Source organism: Suncus etruscus, chromosome 2 (assembly GCF_024139225.1).
Source record: "Suncus etruscus isolate mSunEtr1 chromosome 2, mSunEtr1.pri.cur, whole genome shotgun sequence".
NCBI classification, from domain to species: domain Eukaryota; kingdom Metazoa; phylum Chordata; class Mammalia; order Eulipotyphla; family Soricidae; genus Suncus; species Suncus etruscus.
The window spans coordinates 164,859,631-164,882,132 of NC_064849.1; the positions used below are offsets into that span (position 1 = coordinate 164,859,631).

Consider the following 22,502-nt stretch of genomic DNA (forward strand, 5'->3'; position numbering starts at 1 on the left):
AGCTGAAGTTTAAAAACAAAAGTAAACATCATTAGGTTATAAAAGACTCTTTCAGAAATTCTTTACAAGATACAAGTTTATCGAACTCTTCCAAGCACATACAACCTTTATAAGTACTTCTCCAGGCTGCCAGATTGCTCAGCTACAACAGCAAAGTTCTAGCCATGACTACCTTCAGGTTTCCATTTATTTTGAAGAGAGAAATTGTAATTGAAAGTTAACAAGAGGAAAAGCTAGCATTTTATGAACGATTTGTTCATTTGTTTTCATTTGTGCTATTTGTTTTCGCTTTGTTTTGTTGAGGTCTGGGCTTGGGAGTCACACCCAGAAATGTTCAGGTAATACTCGGGGCTCTGTACTCCTGGCAGTGCCCAGGGGATCTTATGGAATGCCAGGGATTGAACCCAGGTTGAAGACTGGCAATGCAAATGTCCTATCCACTGTACCATCATTCTAGCCCCTGAACAACTGCTATTTGACAAGATGCCTGACTGGACAATAATATATATATATATATATATATATAAAAGATAATATATATACTATCTAGTATATATATATATATATATATATATATATACTATCTTAGTCCATTTACTTTTCTCAGTGATTATACTAAGCAGAGAGTTTAAGATTTCTACTCTATCCATAAGGAAATCTTATCTACATGAAATCCAAAATGGCTAAGGAGGAATCTATAGTTAAAGTGCTACTGTTAGAATTGAAATTTTTATCTGATACAAAGCTACCTTTATACCTTATATTAAAACTAAACAACAAAAGGCAGCAGCCAGGTCTAGCTGTGTGACCCTTTTTCTGAGCTGGTCCACAGGAAAGGTCCACTTCCACACAAAAATATTCTCTAATGATATGACAGAGGACAAAGAATCAAAAAAACTTAAGCCTTTTATTTATTTCCTGTCTGTCACTAGGAGTTTTGATGATCTCAAAAAAATTGCAGCAATCAACATAGTTATAGCTTAAAAGAAAATAAAATCAGGAAAGGAGAAAAATAGTATGTATAGAGATCATGCTTGTTTTACTAAAATGATCAACAATATAAAGGCACTTAGAATAATACATTCTTTGCTGGTGGGAATACTGTCTGGCTCATCTCTATAAAAACAGTATGAATTTTTCTCAAAAACCTAAGAATTGAATCTCCACATGATGCAACAATTCCACTTTTAGGCATCGAGCCAAAAGACCCTAAAGCACTATTTTGAAAAGACATTAGCACTCCTGTGCTCATTGCAACGCTATTCCCAATAGTCAAGATCTGGAAACAACCTAAGTGCCCAAGAATAGATAACAGGTGGATAAGGAAAATACAATGGTTATAAGAAAAGTTAAGTACAAAAGGGATGGAACTAGAGGGCAACATGCTGGGTGAAGTCAGTCGGAAGGAGAAAGTCAAATACAGAATGGCCCCTCTCATCTGTGAGTAAGGAAATTAGTAATACAGGAGTAGAAACAGCACCAATAGAAAAAGGCCTTTAAATTGGAGTCAGACTACAGAATTGAGTCTTCCTGTGGGGTGGGTATCAAGGGGTGGGTGGACACTGGTAAAGGACACACTCTGGCAGAGGATATTCTACTGGAATAGTGTATGTCTAAAATTCTATTATTAAGAGTATTATAAATATGGTGCTTAAATTCTAAAATTAGGGGAAAAAAATCTTCCGATTTAAAAAAACATAGATATCTATTATTACTGTATTTTCCGGCGTGTAAGACGACCGGGCATAAGACGACCCCCTAATTTTACAGTTAAAGCATTGGCCTATATTCGCTGTATCAGGCAGAACATTCCTGAGCTGCAACATAGTGAGTCAATCACAACAAGCAAAAGTTCAGAGGTTCTACTGGAATAGACTTCCTCTCTGACTCTGGCCGATCTGAGCAGGCTTTTGACTGTTGATTCGGTCCAGAACATTGTCTAATTTGCATGCATAAAAAGCCTGCTTGGATTGGCTGAGTTAGAAAGGTGGTCTAAGCAGCCTTGCTCAGATTGGTGATTGGTGCAGGATCGAGTTGGAAAATTCGTTTTGTGGCAATGTTCAGACAATTTTCGTTTAGCGGCATATTGAAACATTTTTCGGGATATACTCGGCGTATAAGATGACCCCCGATTTTCGGTTGACTTTTTTTTGTTTCAAAAGTCGTCTTATACGCCGGAAAATACAGTACTGTTACTGTTATTACTGTATTGTTATTAGTTATTAATATCATTAAGTATTGTTATTACTATTGTTACTATTATTACTTTTTAAAATTTACTATTATTATTCTTTTGAGCCATATACAGAACTTCATCGTGGATTTGCACTAAAAGAATATAGCTGGTGGGGCACTCGTGAAGGGTGTTGTGGATCGAATCAGGCTCAGCCTCGAGAGGGTACACATCGCACCATCTCTCTGGCCCTGAAATCTTTTCAGATTGTGGCTAACCTCCAATATTTATCGAGTCTGACAGATAAATGCCTTTGAAAAAGCTTAATGATTCAAGTTTTGAGATAAAGTTTCTGATTCAGTATTTCAGTATCCTGCTGCCAATCAGACCAAGGTCATTCATTCCATCAAGGGGCGGACATAAAATTCAACTCTCTTCCTAATTCAAGCTCCAAAGCACTTTCTATTCTATCAAACACTATTCAGAAAAAGGGTGCTTTAAAATTAAAATGTGCTTATGAAAATAGTTCTTTTTGTACTGATGAATATCCATCCACTTACAAGGAAATAGAAATTAAGGCAAGAAAAAAGGGATAAAGAGGAGAAGATACAACAAAACATCTTTAATGCTTTGCCCTACATGAATAACTAATGTTCTTAATTTCTAAGATGAGAAAAGTAATCAAAATACCTTTTATAAAACTCAAAGTAAAAATATAGTAAAAGAAAACAATAGTTAGAAGTCTAGCTTTCCCTAGGACTATAACCAGAAGCTATTTTCAGGGAGGGTTCTAATAATATAGTTCCCTATGTGATAGTTGGCAATGTCTTATAAGGATTAGAATAACAAAACCATTAACCCAATGTAATATTGTCTAAACTCAATTCATAATGTTTAATTTTTCAAACGCAACTGCCCATATACTCCCCAAAACTACTATTACTCAATGGAATAAATCTTTAATAGCAAAGAATCTTTATAAAAAACTAACAGTAAGTCACTGTAATAAATATACCAAGTAGTAGCTATAATAGCTCCCTTAATTATCATCTCCAAAATATTTCACTTTAATTAGGCAATTAAGGTGAAATAACTGATAAATTACCATCATTAGCAAATAAAATATTATCTTCATGCCATTATTTTCAAATTCTTCCTTTTTTTCCTTTTTGGTCCACACCCGATAGTGCTCAGGGCTGAGCTCAAAGTCTCTCTCTGCTCTATTATTCCTGGCAGGGCTCAGAAAACTATGATCCATGACAGAACCAGATCTGCTGCTTGATAAGCAAGCACTCTCCCCACTGTATTATTGACTTGAACCCTCAAATTCTTACTCTTAAAATGTACTCTTGCTTTTTCAGTACACAAAAGATTGCAAGTACCGAGGCCCTGGATCGTTATATCCCAGAGACCAGGTCTTTTCACGACTTATAAAGGAGTTACAACCCAATAAACTCATCAAAACTTTAAATTCATTCACTCGATAACACATTTAACATATCTAACCTAAAAAAAGAAAATCTTAGCCTAGCTACCAGAACACTGCTCAGTATCACAAGAGAGTATCTTAGAGCATTTCATTAGCCTCCAGTAAGAGACCAAGATTCAAAATTCAAAATACAGTGTCTATGGGATGCATATCACTTTCAAATCACCGTAATGTCAAACCATCATAAAACATATTCATATCATAAGTCAATCAGGATTGATGTCAAGACAAGTCATTAAACCAAATGGTTAAGTTGTCTCAATGATTGGCCTACATGAGGAAAAAAAGCAAAGAACTTTATACAATTGTATCATTACAATACTACTTAACACTTTAAAAAGCCATGCAGGAGAATTACCACGCTGTATTCTTAGGAGGTGCCTCGCAATGTAAAATACAAGAAAAATCTGAATGTAGTTTCTAGGGATTTATTTTAAATAATTTTGATTGTGATCAAAGTGAATTATAAATCTTTCACAGTAATATTTAAGTTACATAGTGACAATGAATTAGGGCCATTCCTACAGTTTTGGGGGCCACACTTGAAAGTGCACAAGGATGACTCTTAGTGGGGCCTAGGCAACCACAGCCAGAGATTAAATCTGGTTGGCCACATGCAAGGCAAGCACCCTACCTGCCGTACAATCTCTTCAGCAGTATGGGTAAACCTCAATGTAATGAACTACGTGAGGTTTCTCAAACTATCACCTAAACACTTTGTGCACTACATTTATCATCCATATGTAATCTAACCATTTTTATCTGATTTATTATTTTATCTGATTTATTTTATCTGATTTATTATTTGAGCATGGAGCCTTCCAAAACAGTGCTCAGAAACCAGAGAGGGCTTCCTGCAAGTCTCGGCCAAATAGGTCAATGGTTCAATATATGGGCACTAGAATGCGTTACCAGTGCAACCCCTGCTGTGCTGAGAGGCCTCTGTGTTGCACCTTGTGATGTGTGGGTAATCACAATCTATTTCAGAAAGGAAAGAAATCAACACTCAGTTTGGACCTCAGACTCCCTCACAACGTAAAGCAGCACAGGCTAGCACTCTAGGAAAGGGAATAGAAGAAGTCTCCATTTAAACACTGATCACATCAATCTACAATCATTGCACATATCTTATTATTAAATCATATAGACAAGTGTATATGTTTACATAGACATAATTTATGTACTAGCATTCCTTTGTTGATTGGTTAAAGTAAACTTTATTTTGCATTCCACATTCTCATAAAAACTATTAATCATAACTTGTTCAAAAAGAAAAAGATCAAAGAGGAAATGTGCTCATTTTATCACCAATATTGATCACCTTGCTCAATATTTACAAATCATTAGCCATTTCGAATACTGACTATTCTTAACTGTAACAGTGGATTAATTATAACCAACCACATTTGCAAAAGATTAGTGTCAATATGAGGGCAGATATAAAATATTATTTGTTATTAATTTTTGGGTCCCACCTATTGATATTTCTGGATAACACCTGGCTCTATGCTCAGGATTCTCTCCTGGCAAAGTTTGTGAGGTAAAATCAGATGTCAGAAATTGAACCTAGACTGGCCACATGCCAGGCAAGTATCTTACCTGCTATACTACCTCTCTGAACCTGAAATCTAATTTATTTTTGTTTTTTGTTTGTTTGCTTTTGTTTTTGTTTTGGGTCATACCTGGCAGCACTCAGGGATTACTGGCTCTATGCTCAGAAATCGCTCCTGGCAGGCTGGGGGGACCATATGGGATGCCAGGATTTGAACCACCGTCTTTCTGCATGCAAGGCAAATGACCTACCTCCATGCTATCGCTTGGCCCCTAATTTTTGTTTTTAAGACACTTAAAAGACTATTATAAAAATTTCCTTGCACCTAAATATATATACATATATATTGATTTTATTTTACCTCATGGAAACAACTCACAAATTAAGAATTAATTAAGTGTCTATATTCTATTTCCTAGCATCCTTCCCCAGAGCACAAAGCCATTTAGTTCATAAAGATATCTGCACTTCTGTATTTATAACAATAACCAAGTTTGTGGAAACATGCCCAAGAACTGAAGAGTAAGTGGCTACAGAAACTGTGGCCTACATATACAGTGACGAAAGATGACGAAATCTTGCACATCACTGCTATACGGATGCTAATGAGAAATTTCATGCTGAGCAAAGTAAAACAAAGAAAGAAAAATACTAAATGACTTCCCTCATGTGGTGTATAAAGAAACATAGAAATGACCAATGATAATAAACCCTAAGAATCAGCCTATAGGACCAAGCTGTAAAGGGAGGAGTGGAGAGAAGTAATAAAAAGTGGTGAAGGGGAAGTTAATATTTTGGTGATGACTGTGGTATAACAAAATTGCATGCCTGAAATATTATTGTTAGTTGTATTTATTATAAAACATAGTAGCTATAAAAAGGGGCCGGAGAGACAGCACAGAAGTAGGGCGTTTGCCTTACAAGCAGCCAACCCAGTACCAATGGTGGTTCGAATCCCAGCATCCCATATGGTCCCCCGTGCCTGCCAGGAGCATTTCTGAGAGCCAGGAGAACCAGAGAGCCAGGAGTATCCCCTGAGCACCATCAGGGGATAACCCCCTCCCCCACAAAAAAAAAAAAAAAGGCAAAACACTTGATATCTAAAATCCTGAACTGATCAATATAACAAAATCTTATGAAGATATAAGTTAATTAATGTATTAAATAACCAAGAAACTTCAAAATGTGTTAACAATAAACATCATTTGGAAAATTTACAATTCAGGGCGGAAGTGATAGCACAGCAGTAGGACGTTTGCCTTGTACACTGCTGACATGACCACGGATGGACCCAGGTTTGATCCCCAGCATCTCATATGGTCCCCCAAGCCTGCTAGGAGTGATATCTGAGTGCAAAGCCAAGAGTAACCCTGAGTGCCACTGGTGTAGCCCATAAAGAAACAAAAAAAATTTTTTTCACTCATCTACATATCAAACTGGAAATTCGTTTCTGTGTGTGTGAAGTAAAATAGTTTTACTTGAAGAAATGCAAATAAAGAATATGTGTGGAAACAAAGAGAGATTCATGTTCAAGAAAGAACAAGAGCTTTACCAAGAGAGGAAAAGGTAAGTTTATTCCTTGGCTCATTATTTTTATGTTTATAGTGTGAGAAATTCCAATCTAAATCTTACACATGAAAGGCATGGACTGTATGACTGAGCCACATACTAACCAACTACTGCTCCTTTGAAGAAACCAAAAGGAGCGAGAAAAATTGAGGCTGAGCAATAGTGGAGAGGGCAAGTCACTTGTCTTTTATGGAGGTTCCCCAAGCATCTCCAGGAGTAATTCTGAGTCTAGCGTCAGAAGTAACACCCAAATACAGTCAGGTATGTCATCTCCAAAAATATAAATAAATAAAATTATAAATACTTCATTCACTTTTATGAAGTATTATCACTCTGGCATGAAAATTCATCATTTTAAATAATTTCCAGAATTTAAGGATAAAACTAAGTTCTGAACTAAGTTCAGCTGCATTTATAGTGCCCAATGTTGAGATACAGTACCTAGAAGTATCATATATTTGCTTTTATTTATTTATTTATGCAGCACTCAGGAATTATTTTTGGTTCTGCACTCAGAAATCACCCTGGCAGGCTTGGGGGACTACATGGGATGCTGGGGATCAAACTTGAGTCAGCTATATGCAAGGCAAAAGCCCTACCCACTGTGCTATCACTCCAGCCCCATATCATTGTTTTTAATGTGAAGGAGAAAAACTGATTTTGTGAGAGTTAAGGATTTGGGTTTTGGGGACCATACCTGGTGGTACTCAAAGGTTACTTTTGGCTCTGCACTCAGGGATCATTCTGGCAGGTTTGGGGGACAATATGGACACCAGAGATTGACCATGGGTCAGCTACATGCAAGACAAGCACCTTACCCATTTTAGTATTGCTCCAGTGCCATAGAAAGGGTTACTTTCCAAAATAAAACCAATAAAAATCACAGAAGCAAAGGAGTTCATTCAAGTCAACTTCTTGATATTCCCTACTTAACTTAAAGATTTTCCCATAAAAGACATATTATGTGTCCAACTCGGGCACTCTCTATTTCATACCTAACATTACAGTCACCCAAATGTTACAACTGACGTTATAGTAAGAAGCTTGAAAGAAAGACATGAAGAGTTGCTCCCTCCAAAGTCTGCACTATGCTGCAAGGAACGTGTTTACAAGTATTTTCTCTAAGTGCGCTGTGGTGACAGTGCTAGTAGGGGAAAGCTGTAACATTATGGTCAAAATAGAAAATAACTTCTACAGCTAAGAGTCTTTAAATAATAAAATTAAACAACTAAACTGCCCAAAAACTAGGAAGTCAAAATCTTCTGTACTCCAGTTAAGTTTCTATTCTGACTTCTAATTCACTGTACATCAAAGAAAATCAACTCGCCCTGACACATAAGGACTATTCCCTTCAGTGATCAGCCAGGTGTGGAGGCCACAATGAGATCCTACTTTCCACAGCTCTTTACCTTGTTTGATCACTGGTTACTTTTGATCTGACACTGCCCTCTCTCTAGTAATGACTTCCCCCTCGTAGACCCTACCTCACATCTGTCAGCAAGAATAAAGGGCATCAAACTGAGACCTGACAACGCCTGTGGGCCATGCGACCGGCTGCCAAGTGAATGCTCCCCAGCTCCCACAATTTCCAATTCAGTTTCTTTTGTTCTGGAAGGTACAGAGTTAGGGTTGCAGTGACAGCAGAAAGGATTATGCTTGAAACCAAGCTTTCCTGAATGTGCATCTTTTATCTTTGCTTCTTCATCTTCTTAAATACTGCAAATTTCATGGTGGTTACTATGAAATACATATTCAACAAGTGCAATTGAAAATTTGTTTAAATCCTCTGAGAGAAAATAAAGGACACAAAGTATTGTAACTCAACTATAAACCTTTAAGGCAAAAATTTCAAACCCATGGTGTGAAAATAGTGAAGGCCAGCTCTAAAAGAGTATGTATTAGCAAATAAAACCACAAAAGTTTAGCCAAGCCTATACTTAGTAGATAGTACATTACATTGTTTAATTAAAAAAAGAAAAAAACGAAAGATTTCCTAAAAATTCACACGTTTGCAAATGTTAATGAGTTCAGTTGTTAACTACATATTCTCACGGATTTTGTGTCAGAATTTGTACTAAAAGTAAGTTGATCTAGTTTTGCTTTAAAAAAGCAGTAGAAATATACAAACCTTTTTCAAAAGGTACTTCTAATATTCCAAAACATAATGCTAGAAAATGAATAAATCTGATCAATTATCATTTTACTAGTAATTTTTCAACTATCATTAACACTATGCATAAAGAAAAAATCCTGTATAAAGAACCCTATGTATATACATATGATGATATGACTCATTGTCAAGATACAATAAAGGAATTTGCAGAAGCAGGTTTACAGGTTTTCAAATTTAGAATTATTTTCAAAGGTTGTCAATTTGGGGGGGCGGTCACACCCAGCAGCACTCAGGGGCTCCTCCTGGCTCTACGCTCAGAAATCACTGCTGGCAGGCTCAGGGGACCATATGGGATGCCAGGATTCAAACCACCATCTTTTTATCATGCAAGGCAAACACCTTACCGCTGTGCTATCTCTCCGACCCCAAAGGTCATCAATTTTTTTAAAGAAATAGTTGTTTCCTAAAATTTTTAAAGGGTCAAAAGAAGGAAATGTACACATAAGATACGCATGCTAATTTAATGTATCTTTACTATAATAATGTATAAATGTATAAAAACAAATAAATGCAGAATCCCAAAAGTGATTTCCCATCAATGGAGTTTCTCTAACAACTAACAAATTTGATGGGAAGAAAATAAAAAAGACCCCACATCTTCTGTTAACTATGACATTGGACAAAAACATACCCTAAACTAACAAAGAATTACCACCATGAAGAGGACACTATAAAAATATCAGAGTATAAATAAGATTAGAAAAATAATTAGGGTCAGAGAGATAGTATGGAGGTACGGCATTTGCCTTGCAAGCATAATGACAGTGGTTCGAATCCTGGCATCCTATATGGTCCCCAAGTCTGACAGGAGTGATTTCTGAGCATAGAACCAGTAGTAACCCAAGTGTAGCCAGGTGTGGCCCAAAACCCAAAAACCAAAAAAAAAAAAAAAAAAAAGGCATAAATATCATTACTTTTTTGTTGTTCTTATTGTTTTGTGGGCCACATCTGGCAGTCCTCAGGTCTTACTCCTGGCTCTGTGCTCAAAGATCACCCCTAATTGTGCTTAGACAACCTTATATGGTGCCAGGTATAGAACCCAGGTTGATCTGAAACAAGACAAGAGTCCTGTGAGTTCTATGTCTCTGGCTCTTTAGGCTTGATGTAGGGGAAGAGGGAAAAGAGCAAAGAAACCAAATACCTAAAATACAAAAGTTTGTTTTGTTTTGCTTGGGGGCCACACCCTGCAGCCCAAAAATCATTACACTCCAGAGTCATCCTGAAACTTTCGGGGAACTATATGGGATGCCAGGGATCGAATCCAGGTTGGTCGCATACAAGGCAAATACTCTACCTGTGTTATCTATCATTCGACCCCCCCCAAATTTATTTTTAAATGAATTATTAGTACTCATTCATAAATATAATTTATGTCTAGGGGGTATAAGGAAAATCATTTACAAGGAATGGTTTGAGAAATACTATATCAGGAGTTTAGAAGATAAAAATCTCTTAGTATTTCAGATCTGAACGGTTAGTGAAAAGGTCAGGAAAGGCAGACCTTCATATAATTCTCCAATAACTACTGCTATTTAAGCACTGATACAAATATTTCCATGACCAAATTGACAACATGCCTACCAGACCCAAATTAGAGCAAAAGTGAAAAGGAAGTTACAGGTCTTTAATGTGTGAAATAAGAACATGTGTGATTCTAGGCCTAACACACATCAGTTTGAATTGATAAGGCTCCAGAAAGTCAAGTAGGGCAAAAAGAACAGGAAAGCAATTTGTGTACTAAAAACTTTCTATGCACTTAATAACATGCCTCTTTACCAAATCATTTTGTATAATCCTCATAAAAACAGCATTTTGAGGGGAGGGAGCTAGCTATTATTTCCTTTCTGTAAAGGAGGAAATGGAAACACAAAAGTAGAAATAATTAACCCAAGGTACAAGTGTAAGAAAAAGCAGAATCAAAGTATAAACTGAATTCAAATAAATAAATAAATAAATAAATAAATAAATAAAAATTAATAAATTCCAATATATTTGCCTCAATTATGCCATAAATATGTCCAACTGAGAAGGGAAAAGCCTGGTGAGTGGCTTGAGATCCTGCTTCATCTCTGGCATCATATATACACACTATAAAAATAATAAAGGCTTATTCAATATAAAATAGAGTCACAAATAATATTATAGCAGTAGCCAAAGAACTAGGTCACAGAATATTATAAAGCTAGATCACCCTGAGGTTGGGGAAATGATCATTATTACTATGAGAAAAACTAAGATTTAAACAAAGACATGCTAGTCACTTTCCCAAAATGTTATTAAATCTATTTATAATACAGTACATCATCATTCAGAAATTTGTATTAGTTCATAATTCAAATCTGGAAATTTTAAAAATACCTCATATACCCATCTACATCAAGTATGCTGACCCTCAGGTTTAATGCAGAAATTACTTTCAAAACTTACCACAAAATTCTAGTACACTACAACATCAGGATAAAAAAAAACAAAGAATGGGGTTGGAGCAATAAATAGTATAGTAGCTAAAGCATTTGCCTTGTAAGCAACCAACCTGGGTTCAATCCCCAGCATCCCTATGGTTCTGCCCACCCCAGCACTGACAAGAGTATTTCCTGAGTGCAGAGCCAGGAGTAACATCTGAACATCACAAGGTGTGGCAAAAAAAAAAAAAAAAGAATAGAACATCTCTTTAGTCACCCATATCATCTTACAACGGAGTCAATAGCTCTCCAAATGAAGCAGAATCTGCAAAATGAGTAAAGCAGAGAGAGTACAACCAAGGAGGTAGTTCGTTTTGCTTTTGCTTGTTCATTGGTTTTAAAGATGGTCAATACTATACTCACATCCACTAACTAATACGACTTAAAAATAACTTCCTAAGGACTGGAGAGCTACTAAGGAGTCAGGAGAGCTAGATTCAGCTTCTTACGCTGCCTGGCACTGGAACTGCTCGCTGTGCAGCCTGGAGGCCCCCATCACTACCATGTAGGGTCTTAGCACGCACTGTCAAATCTGGTTGGCCAAGTACCATTGAGAGTGGACCAAGGTCTCCTGAGGAAGTGCTGAAAAGTTCCATAATCAATCCAGTACATAACTTTATAGCCAATACTGCACATAGTAATATAAAACTATCATGAGTATAAGAATGTACTGTATATAAATGCAATACAGTTCCATAAAAGTTTGATAGCAAATGCAAAATATAATCATGTAAGTGTCTCACTCAAAAATTTCTAAATTGCTGAAACAGAAATTCAATCTCGGCAAGTTTGTGCATGTCTCAATTATCTGCCTCATGATAACTCGTTTCAATTTTATAATATCAAGACATTGTACTAATTTTCCACCCAAGTAAAACTTATGAACACAGGAATCCTTTCCTCTACAAAAGTTCATTTCAGTTAAATCAGTATCACAGATAAGAATGTTTTAATATCTTACTATGTACAACATAGCCAGTTCATTTTCTAACATTCTAGATGTACCTGCTTTTGCAATTATTTTCAGAAAAAATGTTCCCACGAAGGTTAAGGGACAAAAATAAAATAAAATAAACCATAATATCTACAACTTCTGTAGACAAGAGCTTTATATCTTTATAGTTTTATCAAAGACACAAAAGCTGTCTCTGCAATATACAAAGACAATGCTGCCATCTAAAGGCGAAGCATAATATGAGAACTAATGTATGTGGAATAAAATGTATTTTATAAAGTATTAAAACCACCAAGCTGGCATTTTTAAAGCCAACAAAATTGGGACAGGAGTAGTAGTACAGTGGTCAAGGAGTTTTTCTTACATGCTGACTGACTCAGATTCAACCCCAGCAATTCCATATACTCAACCGAACCCACCCAGAGTGATCCCTGAGAATAGAGCCAGGCGTAAGTCCTGAGTATAACTGGGTGTGGCCCAAAAGCCCCTAACAATTAAAAATAATATCAATAAAGTTTATCATTTAAAAAACCACCATACCATGGGGACCACAGAGATAGTACAGGAGCTCAGGAATTTGCCTTGCAAATGGCTAAACCCTACCCTGTTCAATTCCTGGCATCCCACATGGTCCCCCCAAGCACTTCCAGGAGTGATTCCTGAGCCCAGAGCGAGGAGTAATGCAAAGGCACTGCTGGGTGTGCCCAAAATAAATAAATAAATAAATAAATAAATAAATAAATAAATAAATAAATAAATAAATAAATGTTTAAAAAAAAAAAAAGAAAAAATACTACGGGCCAGAGCGATAGCACGCAGTAGGACGTTTGCCTCTCACACATATGACTCAGGACAAACCTGGGCTCAATTCCTGGCATCCCATATGGTCCCCCAAGCCCACCAGGAGCAATTTCTGAGTGCAGAGCCAGGAGTAATTCCTGAGCACTGCTGGGTGTGACCCAATTGGAAAAAAAAAACAAAAAAAACACTCTACTAGATTGCTTCGCATGTTCAATGATGTTTTGAGAAATCCCGACCCCGTTTTGCCACTCCTCCTCAGTTCACTGCAGAAACATCAATCTGATCAAAACTTCACATAGGCTGGTATTTTGGTTGAAGTCACCAGGCCTTCCTTAGATGAGAGTAGGCAACCTCTCCCCTTCTTCCTATACTTCTAGAAGACCTGACAGCTGAAGCCACATCCACAAACAATGTTGCCATGGCAGAAACACCGATCTGACCAGAACTCCAGATATGCTAGTATTCGGGTTGACACCACAGAATTTTTCTGGAGTGATATGGGTACCTTCCCCTGGCCTTCTCATACTTCAGGAAGTTCATGCCTAAAACATGCACCCCCAAAGCCACAGTATCAGCAATAGTGCTTGGAATTCCAGAGCGTGTGGCCACATTCACAGCCATACAACAACTCCAAGCATTTTTAATACTATCATCCTAACAGGAACACACCAATTCAGCTTCAATGTGTAGTCATCGAATGTTCAGAAATCAAAAAAACGATGATCAACTAGCAACAAGAGCTTTCTAAACTTTCTGACAATGACTTAATGACCTCATTGTGAGATAAATAATTTTGACATATTTTCTTGTTGCTGTACTTTTTTTCTTTCTTCTTTTTCCTTCTTTTCTTTTTTAATAATTTTGTTTCCACTTACTTGGAAACAAATGTATTATGATAAACTAAGTAAACTATGTGAAACATGGTCCTTAAATAAAGTAATTTATACTAAAAAAAAAAAGTTTTGGTTTTTGGTTTTAGAGCCGTATCCAACAATGCTCTGGAATCATTCCTGACAGTGACTCTCAGTAACAAAATATAGTGCCAAAACTTATACCAGGGTCAGTGCAAGGTTAAGGAGAAGTCCCTTAACCCTGTATATCTCTGACCTCAAAGCTTTAAAACTTATTAAAAAGATCAACTTAAGGGCTGGAGTGATAGCACAGTGGGTAAGGCATTTATTTATTTGCTTTGCACGTGGCCAAAGCAGGTTTGATCCCCAGCATCCCACAAGTGGTCACACGAGCCTACCAGAGTAATTTCTGAATGCAGAGTCAGGAGCAATCTCTGAGTACCACCAGGTATGGCTCAAACTACACCCACCCCCCAAAAAAACGAAGACCAATTTAATAAGATAATTAACAAAATAACTGTTTAATGATCAGTATTTGCACATATAAAATCTGTCAGCATCCTTTCTATATGATATTCTCTTAAGCATCGATTAGTTATTAAGATAACAGTTTTTATATTCATAATACCTATCTGAAATTACAAATAAAGTTCAATTTTATATATGCATATAATTTTTGTTTAACCTATTTTTACTTACCTTTAAAAAAACAGCTGTCAGTCATTGTTAGTCATAAAAATATTGTTAATCAAAAAAGTTACTATCAAGTTCTCAGACTAAAAATACCCAAAGTATTTAAAAGTATAGTTCTGCAAGAATACATTATTTCTCATTATTTTGTTAGTCCTAAAAATACAAAATAGTTCCCAACGAAATAAAGAAGAGTTCTAAAGAAGTAAATTGTAGGGGAGCCGGCGAGATAGCATGGAGGTAAGGCATTTGCCTTCATGCAGAAGGACGGTGGTTCGAATCCCCCATGCCTGCCAGGGGCGATTTCTGAGCTTAGAGCCAGGAGGAACCCCTGAGCGCTGCCGGGTATGACCCAAAACCAGAAGTAAATTGTACACCGATTGTAAAATATAAAAGTTCAAATTCTAAATTTACCTTTCTAAAAACCTTAACTAAAAGAGGTTTATTATTAGAAAAATTACTTCAAATTTACAATAAACTCAAAATATTTGTGCATATTACCACAAATAAAACTGACTCTTCCTTAGTAGAACATCTTTATGTTCTGTTAAACTAAGAAATAAGAGAAAACCATGAGCATAACTAGAACTTTCAAAATACAGTTTGTTCATTTGAGAAACCATGAAAAGCTTATGCGCTCAGAAATCACTCCTATCTTGGGGGGCCATATGGGACACCAGGAGATCGAACCGCAGCTCATCCTAGGTAAGCACATGCAAGGCAGATGCCCTACCCCTTGCGCCATTGCACCGGCACCTCCACTAATTTCTTCCTAGTTACTTTCTCTGTTAATTCCTATTGTGTCTATCAATGAAATGAATTTGAAATGTCAATCAACCATAAAAAGCAAAATAATTCCAATCTATGTGATAATGTGCATAATCCTGAGACATTTTACTAAGTGTTACATGTATTATGCAATTCCATTTATATGAAATATCTTGACAGATAAAGACAAATTCAACTGCGGCAGAAGACAAAGTACAGCTGGTACAGTGCTTGCCTTGTGCATTGTTGTCTGGGGCTAGATCCCCAGTGTTTCTTATAATCCCAGCAGGATCGATCCCTGAATTCAGAGCCAGGAGTAAACCCTAAGCACCACCAGGTGTGGTTCCCTCCCCCAAAAAAAGAGAAATCAAATTAGTAAATAGAAGACTAGAAAAAGAGAGAAATGAGAAATCATACCTTTCAGGTATAGTGTTTCCTTTGAAGGCATAATAAAACATTCTAGATTAATCATTAATATTTCACAACTTTGTAAAACTGGTTTAAAAAAACTTTATTGTTCACTTTAAAGTAGCATATTTTGGGGCCAGAGCAGTGGCACAAGCAATAAGGCATCTGTCTGCCTTGCGCATGCTAGCCTAGGTCGGACCACAGTTTGATCTCCTGGCATTCCATATGATCACCCAAGTCAGGAGTGATTTCTGAGCGCATAGCCAGGAGTAATTCATGAGCAACATTGGGTGTGGTCCAGTAACCAATAAATAAATAAATAAATAAATAAATAAATAAATAAATACTAAAGTAGTATATTTTGTTATATGAGTTATACCTTATTTTATGTTGATTATATATAAAGAAAATTACATGGTTTTAAATGCGTTTAAATGTAATGAGTTACACATGTTTTCAAAATAAACTCTATGTAATTACCAAAATTATTTGCCTCAATTTACTGAATCCCATTTTTTTTACCACATGAATGAAAGGTCAAATGTACAAGTGTATCTCTTCCTGAACATTAAAAATCCCTGTGTATAGTCATCACAATTTCTAGGAGAATCAATCCAACAAACAGTGACAAATCATGACAACTTAAATTAGGCAATTGAAATTGATTTTCCAATTTATCAGTTATTTCACTGTCAGAATTTGAAATAAAACATATTTCAGAAGCTAATGTGAAAATTAGAACATCCAAGTGCCACAAGCAAACACATAGACAAATATATAACCAATTTATGAAGTCACCACTTTGAGCGCATTCTTAAAGTATTTTTTCCTAAATCTGTTTCTCAACCTTTTTCTGATCTTGGCCTTTTGACCTTTTCCCCTCCTGTGCCACTCCAACCTCTGGCCTACCATTTTGTTCCTTAATCTTGTACAGTAGCTCGCTATTTATATACAATTTTCACCTGTAAACCCCTTGGACTATTCATGGGGCCCACAGAAGGTCAGGTTGAAAAACACGCTCTAAAACATCAAAGTAAAAAATAATAATAAAATAAAGTAAAGCATCAAAGCAAAAGAAAACTGAGTTATAAAGAATAAGAAAATAAGAGACAATAGTAAGACACAGGATGATAACCAGTACTTACTAATTTGTTTTCCTGCATGTATATTCTTTGTAATTTCAGGCAGCCTTTCGCTATGACGATCATGCCTTCATCTGAGATCTTGTAACACTGGCCGAAATGAATATCTTTGAGTTCTCTGCATTTTGAGCCCAGCTGTAAACAAAAAGATTGGCTGAATGTTCAGAAAATACTGAAAGTAACTTATCTTTAGTGTATATTTCCTATAATTTTCTGGAGTTAATAACTGTTTAAAAGTACTCCTATAGTAGGATAGGACATTAAAATTTAGGAAAGTATTGAATAAACTTATCCACCATCTATCTAACAATATTGTATAAGTTGCTAATTTGCATTCCTGGTCCAACTACATGGCACTCATGTCCATCTATAATAAACCTAGAAAAGCTTTGTTTCTCCTGAGTCTTAGTGATACAAAATTTTAAGTAATAAAACAAAGGCTCAAAATGTGAGACAAAGGACCCATGAATGAAAAAATATTTAATACGTGAGATTCTGGATCTACTTCTAATCCCTTTGTCTCCACTGGCTCATTAATTCTGTAAAAAGAAAAGAAATTATAATACAGTATTGTTAATTTTTTTAAAACTTACTAAACTAAAAACTAAAGGACTAGTTAGTTCCTAAATGAAATATTTATTGTACCTTAATATGCTTATATAAGATATATTGTATATAATACACTTAATATGTAGTATACCTTAATATACAAAACAGGTATAATGTTCCCATTAAAAAACACTAAAAATCATATAAAACAAATTATAGACATTTCTTTCCAAAATCTACAATAGAGACTAAATGATCAAATTATAGAGAAAGCTATAAGTGAATGCTACTTATGAATATTACATTTCAAAAGTCATCTTAGCAATAAAATTAAGCTTACCTAATAAACTGTATTACAATATTACTTTTTAAAAGGTTACATTAAAAAGTAAAACCCAATGTTATGTAAAGTACACCTAATAACACCTCTGTATTCACTAGGAGAGTAAATCAGCAGGAAAAATCTTCTTAAGGGGCCGGAGAGATAGCATGGAGGTAAGGCTTTTACCTTTCATGCAGAAGGTCATCGGTTCAAATCCCGGTGTCCCATACGGTCCCCCATGCCTGCCAGGAACGATTTCTGAGCACAGAGCCAGAAAAAAACCCTGAGCACTGCTGGGTGTGACCCAAAAACCACACACACACACACACACACACACACAAAATCTTCTTAAAGTGCTTAGTGCAAATAAAAAACTTTTATAACATGTACCTGTAAAACTACATTCAAATTTAGTTTAAAAAATTATGAAAGAAATTTTGAGAGTAAACACACTGAAATTTTAACTACACAATCAGGTATGGGTGTATTAGATAGAGTTCAATGTAAATTTCTTTGAAATGTCCTGCATACTTAAATTTTTGTATTAAACAGTTGGAATAGGAGATAAAGATTTGGCATGATGTAGCTAAAGAAACAATAAAAGAGGGTTTCTTTTTACTTTTTTGTTTTGCTTTGTTTCATTCTGGATTTTCTGGGCTACACCTGCCTGTGCTCTGGGCTTACTCCTGGCTCCTTATTCAAGAATCAGTCCTGTCAGGGCTGATCATACAGGTGCCAGAGATTGAACCCAGGTCAGCTGCATGCAAGGTAAGCACCTTAACTGCCATACTATCTCTCCAGACCCAGAAATTTTATAATACAAAAAGAAAGTATTCTAGAATATAAATAATTTTTTCATAAAGTTTTTATGAGCTATTAAAATGTAAGTAAACACCTGCCAAAATGTGAAAATTTTTAAGTTGGTATGCTTTAATCTTCCTCTTAAAAATTAATTTCATGTCTCTAGGGGAGAAAGAGAGTAAGAGAGTGAGCAAGAGAAAGCAAGCGAGAGAGAGAGACTAAAATACACAAGATGTTAGAAGTACTTTCTTAAAATTCCCTCTACCCCAGTCCCTGCCCTAACTCCAGCACCTTCGGATCACTGCATACTTAGCTGCTTCCAAAGGGAACTTTCTAAGAACAAAAAGCTCTATAATTAAAAACATTTAAATTTTACTTCAGGTAAAAAAAATTGATTCAGTAAAATGTGTGACATAATCTGCTATCTATTATTATTAATTATTGTTTTGGTTTGGGGCTCACACTCGGCAGCGCTCAGGGGTTACTCCTAGCTCTATGCTCAGAAATTGCTCCTGGCAGCCTCAGGGGAACATATGGAATGCTGGAAGTTGAACCACTGTCCTTCTGCATGCAAGGTAAATGCCTTATCTCCATGCTATCTCTAAAGCCCCATAATCTGCTATTTTAATCTTGGCCACACTATAACCAGTGAAATATTCCACTAGACATGTAAACTCCATGATGACAGACGTTGGTCTATTTTATCAGTGAAAGATTTCTGCTACCCAGTGTCCTACATTTAGTTGAAGCTTAGAAAATGCCTGTTCAACAAGTTAAAATGCTCCTGAGCTTTAGGAACTATAAAGAAATACTTTGAAAAATGGTCACATATGATGATTATGAACATGTTCCCTGTGTTGCAGTGAATTTAAAATGTGAACATAGAAAAGTAAAGTCTAGGGTCCGGAGAGATAGCATGGAGGTAGGGTTGTTTGCCTTGCATGCAGAAGGATGGTGGTTCAAATCCCAGCATCCCATATGGTCCCCTGAACCTTCCAGGGCGATTTCTGAGAGTAGAGCCAGGAGTAACCCCTGAGTGCTGCTGGGTGTGACCCAAAAAAACAAACAAACAAAAAAGTAGATTCTAAATTGTCCACAAGTAGAAGTAAGAATATGCAAAGAAGGACCGGAGAGGTGGCACAAGGGGAAGGTGTCTGCCTTGCCCGCACTAGCATAGGACGGACTGCATTTCGATACCCTGGTGTCCCATATAGTCCCCCAAGCCAGGAGCAAGTTCTGGGCACACAGTGAAAAATCAGGGCATTCACAAGCACAGTTCTATAAAGAATTCCAGTATAAAAGGACATAAATAATAGGCCCTTTCCGACCGGGAAGCTTCATTTCCATGTCTAGCACCAATGAGAAAAATATACAAGAAAGTCAAATAATAAACTTTAAGAACCATGTATTGTTGTAAAACAATTATATAGGCTTGAAGAGAAATAGATTTCATACAAAGAATTAAGGATTTTGAAAGGATAAACTTTTTTATACAGAAAGAAATGAACAGCGGCAAATTATGAGGGCAAATTTTGGACACAGGCAAAATTAAGAGTGAGAATGGGGCTGAAGAAAGCTTCCTTGGGCTGGAATGTAGGCATTACGCGGAGTAAGACAGGGTCCTAGCACTGCATGGTCACCTGAGCACAGCCAGCCATCAATCCTCAAGCACTAAGCAGTAACAGCTCCTGAAAACCAAAATTGTAAGTCTCCCCCCCCACCCCCCAAAAAAGAGTAAAGGTGAAACAGAGACATTTTTAGGTATTTTCAGTGTTCCCAAACACCTACTTTCCACACATTATTAAAACATTCTTAGGAACCTTATAGGATCTGTACTCTAGTACAAAATCATGAAAACGCACAGATCTGAGTTCTACTCTCAGGAATACTTCTGCATGGAGCACAGGGGATCATATGAGATGCCAGGAATCTAACTCAGGTTAGCCTAACTCAAAGCAAGCACCTTACCCAAGCACTCTCTCTCTGTGCCCAAAACTGTTGCAATGTGGAGCCCAGCATGTATTTCCTTGCACGTGGTCCCTTAGTAATTTCCCATTACAAAACCAAGATGAGGAAACCATTAAGGATAACAGTGAAAGAAAGATACTAAAACAATTCCTAATGCACACAAAGTCCAGATGGGAATCTTCAGGCTATAGCAGCAGGCAAATCTGTTCTAAGGAGAAAACTTTAGCTAAATATCTATGTATGCTTACAGAGCTCTGAGATGCCCTGAATTCCATTAGTATCATGAAATTATAAAGAAGACAAGACCATATAATAAATAAAACTGAAAGGGACAGAAAGATACTAGTTCTTGGACCCGAGAGATAGCATACTGTGGAAGGTGCTCAACTTGCATGTGACGACACTGAGTTTGATCCCCAGCACCCTACGTGGTCCCAGTAACAACAGGATTGATCCTTAAGCAAAGCCAAAACGTAAGCCCTGGTCACTACCATGTGCAACCCAAACAAAACAAAACACAAAAGATAGTCACTTAAGTAAAACCTATTCTACACCATCCAAATCAGAAAGGCTCAGAAAAGAGTTTAGGTTATCTGCAGTGAAAAAAAAAAGTCTAAAAGTGGCAATGCCTTAAAAATCAATTATATCTGGTTCTCAAACCATCATTGAATAACTTGGCTGCTATTGATCCTTCCAAACAATGAATTGAAAAGCCTCAAAATCCACTGAAGAGAAGTTTTAGAGAAAACTACAGTATACCAAATTGATATGGGGGGGTGGGTCAGAGAGATAGGTAAGGTGTTTGCCTTGCATGCAGAAGGTCGGTGGTTCAAATCCTGTCATCCCATATGGTCCACTGAGCCTGCCAGGAGCAATTTTTGAGCATAGAGCAAGGAGTAATCCCTGAACGCTGCTGGGTGTGACCCAAAAAAAAAAAAAGAAAAGAAAACAGAGAGAGAGAGAGAGAGAGAGAGAGAGAGAGAGAGAGAGAGAGAGAGAGAGGCTGAAGGGGAGGCACAGAGGTAAGGCATTTGCCTTGCATACATCTGGCCTAGGAGGAACTGTGATTTGATCCCCAGACGTCCCATATGGTCCCCAAAGTCAGTAGCGATTTTTGAGCACATAAACACCAGGTATGGCCCAAAATCGAGAGAGAGAGAGAGAGAGAGAGAGAGAGAGAGAGAGAGAGAGAGAGAGAGAGAGAGAGAGAGAGAGAGAGAGAGAGAGACTTAAAAATTAGTAAAAACCCAGAAGCAGAAACTACAGGAACAGTAGACAGGATTAGAAACACTAGATGAAAATGGATCTCCTTTCATAGCAAGTAAACAAATTGAACTATATTAACTTATATTAACTTTTATCCAATGCCAGCAAAAAGTTCAAAGGCATTTTTCCATTTTTTCTATAAAATGCTAGGAGGTAATCTTCTAACATTTTCAATTTATGTTAAATTTTGCACAGTACCCAGTACCCAGGATGAGTTTGAAAAATCTGTGTATTTTAATAAGTCACCTGTTTTTACTGAAATAATTAGGGGGAGCCACTCCCATTGGTGTTCAGTGGTTACTCCAGGTTCTACACTCAGGAATTAGTCTTGGTGGGCTTGGGAAATTCTCTGGGGTGACAGAGCTCAAACCCGGGATGGGCACATGCAAGACATGTGCTGTGCAATCACTCCAGCCTCACATTAAAATAATTTTTATGATTTAAAAAATACTTAGAAAAAATATACACTTCCGTTGACAAAGAAGGTAGACAACTGAAAACATTTGTGTGGCTCATCGGATAAGAAGATAAGGAGGAGGGAGAGTACAGCGAGTACAGTGCTT

The 22,502-nt window shown here is 36.7% G+C and overlaps 1 protein-coding gene across 1 annotated transcript in view; it reads right to left on the reverse strand.

Moving 5' to 3' along the window:
* Nucleotides 1–22,502, reverse strand: part of FBXL17 (F-box and leucine rich repeat protein 17) — a 573,691-nt gene that overhangs the window by 485,574 nt on the left and 65,615 nt on the right. Inside the window, exon 5 of the mRNA XM_049769100.1 lies at nucleotides 17,037–17,168. Coding sequence (XP_049625057.1) covers nucleotides 17,037–17,168 — 132 coding nt within the window. The remainder of the gene's footprint in view (nucleotides 1–17,036; nucleotides 17,169–22,502) is intronic.